This window comes from Staurois parvus, unplaced genomic scaffold (assembly GCF_062004578.1).
Source record: "Staurois parvus isolate SC_StPar_1 unplaced genomic scaffold, SC_StPar_1.0 ptg001746l, whole genome shotgun sequence".
In the NCBI taxonomy this organism is placed as follows: Eukaryota; Metazoa; Chordata; class Amphibia; order Anura; family Ranidae; genus Staurois; species Staurois parvus.
The window spans coordinates 114920-122500 of NW_028319542.1; the positions used below are offsets into that span (position 1 = coordinate 114920).

General features: G+C 43.8%; 1 protein-coding gene across 2 annotated transcripts in view; it reads right to left on the minus strand.

Annotated features, from left to right (window-relative positions):
- Positions 1-1012: 1012 nt before the first annotated feature.
- Positions 1013-7581, minus strand: part of APIP (APAF1 interacting protein) — a 38086-nt gene continuing 31517 nt past the window's right edge. For both annotated transcript variants that reach the window (XM_089663677.1, XM_089663678.1), the window contains 2 exons: positions 4386-4553; positions 1013-1329 (listed from right to left, as the gene is read on the minus strand). In XM_089663677.1, coding sequence (XP_089519803.1) covers positions 1230-1329; positions 4386-4553 — 268 coding nt within the window. In that variant the 3' untranslated portion in view covers positions 1013-1229. The remainder of the gene's footprint in view (positions 1330-4385; positions 4554-7581) is intronic.

The following is a 7581-nucleotide window of genomic DNA, read 5'->3' on the forward strand; positions in this document are numbered from 1 at the left end:
GATCTGCAGGAAGGGGAAGCAGAGCTGTATATTAAGGTCTCATACACAAAAGGACAGCATTTTTAAGCTGCTTTTTCCTCCCCTGGATCGAAGGGTGTTCAGGGAATTTAACCACTTGCCTACCAGGCACTTTTACCCCCTTCCTGTCCAGGCCAATTTTCAGCTCTGTTGCACTTTGACAATTGCGAGGTCATGCAACCATATGAAATTTTTATAATGTTTTCACACAAATAGAGCTTTCTTTTGGTGGTATTTAATCGCCGCTGGGTGTTTTATTTTTTGTGCTATAAACAAAAAAAGAGCAAAAATTTTGAAAAAAAAAAAGTTTTTCTTTGCTTCTATTATGAAATTTTGTAAAGAGGAAATTATTCTCCTTCGCTGATGTGCGTTGAGGCTGCACTGATAGGCTGCACTGATAGGTGGAACTGCAGGGCACAGGTGGGTGCCATTGATGGGCACAGGTGGGCACCACTGATGGTCAGAGCACTGATGATCAGTGCCGATCACTTCTCTGACAATTGCCGGTTATCTGCAGCACTTTCGTGAGGAAAGTGCAGCCTATAACTGGCAACTGCATTTACCGGTGATCTGCTGTGTCAATGGACACAGTTGATCACGTGGTAAAAGGCCGCTGTGACTGGACGTTTACCGTATCCCGTGATCAGCTGTGTCCGTAGGACACAGCGATCACCAGCGGCGCCGGGTGCACGCTGCTGGGGGTGCGCAGGGGGTGTATTCTGGAAGGACGTCCATGGACGTCCCAGAACCAGACAACCACGATGTAGCCGTCCTTCGGCTATACCGCAGTAGGGAACTGGTTAAAAAGAACAGACAAACAAACAAAAAACATCCTATATGCAAGAGGTCTAATACAATAGAGGGGTTCTAAATATGCACAAGATTCCAGGTTTTCCTAGAAATTCTCTTAAATGAAACAAAGTCGATTAATCCAAGTGGTAGCAAAATGTACTAATGAACGATGTGACATTTATAATCACGCACACACATACACTTACCTTCTCTAATGTTTATTAAAAGTTCAACTGCTCTGATTTTCGAACACAACACTAGGTATGACTGGCACCTCATACTAAGATCAAAACATCAGAATATAAAACCAGTGGTGACATCACAGAGAAAGAGGACGATCACTTTACAGAATGAGAATCGGCGTCCTGTGCGGACAAAGTTCGGTTGTTTATTGTGCTGTAAATAATGTGAAGATCAATTTAAACAATTCCTTTTTCTTCTGCAGGGAGAGCTGCCGGATCCAGTCCGATCTGTTTCATCTGCACGGCGATGTCGAAGAGGTAATCGTAACACTCGCACCTGGAATGGACACAGTACAGTTATTAGGACACCTGCCTTCGGAGACACTAGAGAATTCTCATACAGAGGTATGCTACTAGAATAGGTTGTGTAAAGTAGAAATGTATATGGAAGCCTTTGTCAGCCAGGGTTCTAAACCTAGGGTTTCTCCTGAGGTTGCAAGGGGTTCCTTGAGTAATGAGCAACTTTTACCCCCTCAGATAAATAAATTGCTGGCAACAGTGATTATTTTAGCTAAGGGCATTCGTCCCACTCACCACCACTGTCTATCTGTGTAAGGTGGCCCATCTCCCAATGACTACCAATATAATGGGGGCCCTTTTTCATTGTGCACCAGTGCTAAGGAGTATTTCCCTGACCCCATCAATGTAAGGGGCACTACACTGACCACTAACTAACCTACCCCGCTGAAACTGTTCCAAGCAGTAAATCGCAGTAGAGATCTATTTGGTACCTACTTACCTGAGTCTGTTTAAAGTGGTTCTAAAGGCTGAAGGTTCTTTCCCTTTGTGCATTCTATGCATGTGGGAAACAGAAGTGGGAGCCATTGGCTCCCACTGCTGTCAATCACAGCCGCTAAGGAGGTAGCAGAGGGTAGGTCTGAGCTGCACTCTATGTGTCTCATAGATACACAGTGGCAGCTCGGGAGCGAGCACACACAAGTGCCCCTAGAGCAATCAGCTTGCTTTGGGGGCACTCAGAAAGACGGAGGTGCCAGGAGCATCGGCGTAGAACCCGAGAAAAGGAGGATCAGGGCTGCTCTGTGCAAAACCAACACAAAGAGCAGGTAAGTATAACATGTTTGTTATTTATGTTTTTTTTTTAAGTGCACCTTTAGTATCACTTTTAAGTACAGTCAAAATTCCTAAGCCCTGATGAAGGGGGGTGTGTTGTACTCTTGGATGTTTGTTTAAAGCTTTCAAATATCCAGTGAGCGCCAGTTGTGTGGACAAAAATGCCTTGTTGATGTCAGAGGAGAATGGGCAGACTGGTTGCTGTGACATTCAGATTGTGGGGTCAGAATTTGGCGTGAACAACATGAAAGCATGGATCCATCCTGCCTTGTGTCAACAGTTCAGGCTGGTGGTGGTGGTGTAATGGTGTGGGGGATACTTTCTTGGCACTAGCCAGGTGTACCTAATAAAGTGGCCAGTGAGTGTATATGGCTACGTTCACACATAATCAGTAAAAAAAAAGGTGACCCTTACTTTGATGGTCTGTGAAATGCTTCCTATGTATTGGTAATTAGCAAGGCCTCCTTACATTGATGGTCACTGGGAGATGGGCCACATTTTACTAATTACTTATTACGGATTTATTTATTACTGAAAATAAATGTGTCTTAAAGAGCAGCCTTGGGTGTTAAATACACCAAGTATGTCACATTCTTATTCTGTTACTTATTCAGCTAACTGTGAATGTACCATGAGCTCTAGATATAGTGGATATTAGTAGGAGTTCCTTGAGACCTGAAACTTAATTCAAGAGTTCCTTCAAATTAAAAAGATTGAGAAAGGCTGGCATAGAGCAGCGTTTGTTGTTGAATGATGCTGGCCCAGCACTGCTTTTTCCATTTTCTTAAAGTCCAGTTCCCATCCGATCCCCAGCCCACCTCTGAAAGCCCTCAAAGCAGTTATTTTTTTGCTTTTGCTACTTACTTAAATTTATATTATATTCTGATGTCTTCAGAATAGTAAAGTTGTACATCATCTACTGTACATGGCAAGTCCTCAATGATGCCGAGGGCGTCACCGACATGGTGATATCAGCACCTCTCTCTGCAACATTGTAATGGGGGGCCTTAAATAGTGCATGGTATGGGAACATGCGTAGTGCATGGTATGGTATAAGGTATGGGAGTGCATGGTATGTAGTGGGGTGCCTTACATAGTGCATAGTATGGGAACCTGCGTAGTGCCTTGCATGGTATTAGGTATGGGAGTGCATGATACATAGTGGGAGTGCCTTAGATAGTGCATGGTATGGGAACATGCGTAGTGCCTTGTATGGTATTAGGTATGGGAGCGCATGGTATATAGTGGGAGGGCCTTACATAGTGCATGGTATGGGAATACGCGTAGTGCATGGTATGGTATGGGGTATGGGAGTCATGGTATGTAGTGGGAGGGCCTTACATAGTGCATGGTATGGGAACATCATATGTTTTGTTTTTTTTTTTAATAAAAAGGAACTGAACTCTGAAAGCAGAGAGCGGAGCGCTGGTCACCAGTATTGCCCGTGGTCTCCCTGCTTCTGATCTTTCCCTATTACTGACTTCCATGCCTTGTTCTGCACTGTCTCTCTGTGTGAAGGTGGCCATCTTGGTAGAGGCAGGGCTTTGCTTCCCCATGTCAAAGCCTTCAGCAAGGGGAACAGTGAGCAGCACAGTAAGTAACATCACCAATCTCTCAAACTAGTAGTCAGAGGCAGCAATGCCTTTGATGATCTCACAATACAGATACACAGGACGCTGTAAGTGACAGGAGTGCCTAAGAACATTACATTACATACCAGGAGTGTACTACTATTTTTCAAGAACTTATCAGGGTAATGCTTAGGCACAAACAACATTTCTAGATGTTTCCTACAAGATAGCAAATCTTCACTCATAGTTTAGTCCCATTTTAACCCCTTGACGCCGACTGTATGCAAATATGTGGCCTCTCGGAGGCTGGGCCTTGACACTGAGGGGTTGCATATTTGCATACCATTTGAAAACGCATATGTGCTGAGAGCGCACGCCCTGCGCGTTCCAAGCACATATGTTGGTGTCTCACGGAAAGGTCCCGATCTCCCTTTGCGATTGGGACATTTTCCAATCATGTGACCGCCGTGACAGTGACCCTAAAACCCCACCCCGCCTCCCGGCATCTGAAATCTCTTAAAGGGCCAGGAGGCGCCGGGGTGAAGAGTTTAAGATTTAGATGCATCTAAAACCATATTACAGACTTCCACAATTAGCCTTGCCATGCTCAGGGAATCCTTGGATAACTAAGAATACAGAAACGTGCCACTTAAAACTTTTCACAGTGCTATGGTTTCATATAAACACGTACATAGTCTTAGCTTTCTCCCAGGTGTCTCCCCAGACGTAGACTCCATGGCGGCGAACCAGCACGGCGCAGGAATCCGGGTAATCTGTCATGGCTTTCGCCATGCGTTCTTTAAGGTCTTTCTCTTCTGGTGTGTTCTCCACGATGGGGACCACCAGATGGTCATCATACCTACAAGAAAGTGTGACATGATAACATTAAAGCGCAACTTCAGCAAACGTGATTTTAGATGGACTGGGGATGGGAGGGAATCTCTGTTGGGTTCTTACCATTGTCTGTGAACCTGCTTACTTCCTGTCCCAAAAAACAAGTGGGGACAAGGAATTGTAAGAAACCTTGGGAAGGCAAATCTAGAATAAATATATTTCAAAACATATTTTATGCACTCTTAATGACTGACAGATTTATTTAAAGTAAAACTGTAGCCAGACTATGGACCTTTAAATATTAGTGCATTGCTATGAACATTCAAATATTTGCAGATCTTTAACTAGCAACAATGACTACAAACAAGCCCTCATTGACCTTTGTAACTGCAGGTACTGTGAAGTAATTGCTTTCACAAGCCTTCAGGTTAGGTCTCAGCAGCACTATGCTCTCATTTCAGATTGAAAGGCTTATAGGCTGCCAACTGGCTGCAAGGAGGACTACTAAGGGAGGAAACAGGGTGATCTGATCTACTGAGTCGTTGCTGGGAGTGGGGAGCAGGGTGTTGGAAGCTACAGAGATGCTGCTTGAAGAAGGGAGCAGAGTGATCTGAGCTTCCAAGTCACTGCAGGGAAGGGGGCACAGGGTGATCTGAGCTGCTGAATCACTGCTAGAAGCGATGAACAGGATGAGGAGGACTAATGAAGGAGGAGCGGGGTGATCTGGACTATTAAGATGTTGCTGGCGGTGGAGGGGAGCAGGGTGTTGGAAGCTAATGAGTTTCTTCTCAAAGAAGGCAACAGAGTAATCTAAGCTGCTCAGTCACTGCTGGGAGGAAAGAGCAGGGGAAAATGAGCTGCTGCAATGAAAGTGTTTCTATGTTAAACCTTAAAGGATGAATGACTCCACAGTGCCTGCAGCTACAGAGGTCAGCGAGGGCTTGTTATTAAGCTCATTTATGCTTATAAATATATGAACATATATAGCCTGGTCACAGTTCAATTTTAAACTAGGGTCCAGATAGAGAGATATCATTTTACCCCTGTACAAATCATTAGTAATACCTCATCTGGAATATACAGTTCACCCTGAGGTCATCACAGAGGACAAGGGGGGCACTCTTTACGTCTGGAGGAAAAGAGATTTAATCTCCAAACACAGAAAGGTTTCTTCACAGTAAGAGCTGTGAGAATGTGGAATAGACTCCCTCAATAGTTGGTTCTGGCCAGCTAAGTGGATTGCTTTAAAAATGGCCTGGATTCTTTCTTAGATACACATAATATAACTGGTTACTAACATTTATAGGTAAAATTGATCCAGGGAATATCTGATTGCTTCTCGGGGGATCAGAAAGGAATTATTTTCCCTGCAGGAGCAAATTGGATTGTGCTTTGTTGGGTTTTTTTCCTTCCTCTGGATCAACTGTGGGTATAGGATTAAAACTTTTTTCTTTTGTTTTTTTAATAGTTGAACTAGATGGATGTTTGTCTTTTTTCAGCCAGACTAACTATGTAACTATGTAAAAACTGGCAGACATCATCAGGTGCCCCCATACACCTTCAAGAAACCCCTAGGACCCCAAAACCTGAGAAGCTATAACATACGATTTTTTATAGAGACATTCTTGTGCTGGCCCGCCTCCTCCCTTGGTGCATTCCTTGTTTGTGAGGTTGCACATGAAGGACCAATAGGGAGTGTGTGGAAAAGGGAAACGCTCTGCCAAAACCAAGACTTCGGTGTTACAGGGCTACAGTTTACCCAAGGAGCTGTATGAAGGCATACAAATGCACCTGAGGATACGAGATTCCTCTTACGATGGCAGGTTAGTTTGTTTTCATTGCTGACAGGTTCACCTTATATGAACACAGCAGGTCAGGCCAAGTGTCAATACAACTGTTTAAGGTTTGGCACAAGAAATGTAGCAAAAAGTGTCATAATTTACATTGTACTGATTGATAAATATATGGGGGTAGTTTTACTAAAACTGGAGCACTCAGAATATGGTGCAGCTATATACAATCAGGTCCATAAATATTGGGACATTGACACAATTCTAAACTTTTTGGCTCTATACACCACCACAATGGATTTGAAATGAAACGAACAAGATGTGCTTTAACTGCAGACTGTCAGCTTTAATTTGAGGGTATTTACATCCAAATCAGGTGAACGGTGTAGGAATTACAACAATTTGCATATGTGCCTCCCACTTGTTAAGGGACCAAAAGTAATGGGACAGAATAATAATCATAAATCAAACTTTCACTTTTTAATACTTGGTTGCAAATCCTTTGCAGTCAATTACAGCCTGAAGTCTGGAATGCATAGACATCACCAGACGCTGGGTTTCATCCCTGGTGATGCTCTGCCAGGCCTCTACTGCAACTGTCTTCAGTTCCTGCTTGTTCTTGGGGCATTTTCCCTTCAGTTTTGTCTTCAGCAAGTGAAATGCATGCTCAATCGGATTCAGGTCAGGTGATTGACTTGGCCATTGCATAACATTCCACTTCTTTCCCTTAAAAAACTCTTTAGTTGCTTTTGCAGTATGCTTTGGGTCATTGTCCATCTGCACTGCGAAGCGTCCAATGAGTTGTGAAGCATTTGGCTGAATATGAGCAGATAATATTCCCGAAACACTTCAGAATTCATCCGGCTGCTTTTGTCAGCAGTCACATCATCAATAAATACAAGAGAAGCAGTTCCATTGGCAGCCATACATGCCCACGCCATGACACTACCACCACCATGCTTCACTGATGAGGTGGTATGCTTAGGATCATGAGCAGTTCCTTTCCTTCTCCATACTCTTCTCTTCCCATCACTCTGGTACAAGTTGATGTCGGTCTCATCTGTCCATAGGATGTTGTTCCAGAACTGTGAAGGCTTTTTTAGATGTCGTTTGGCAAACTCTAATCTGGCCTTCCTGTTTTTGAGGCTCAGCAATGGTTTACATCTTGTGGTGAACCCTCTGTATTCACTCTGATGAAGTCTTCTCTTGATTGTTGACTTTGACACACATACACCTACCTCCTGGAGAGTGTTCTTGATCTGG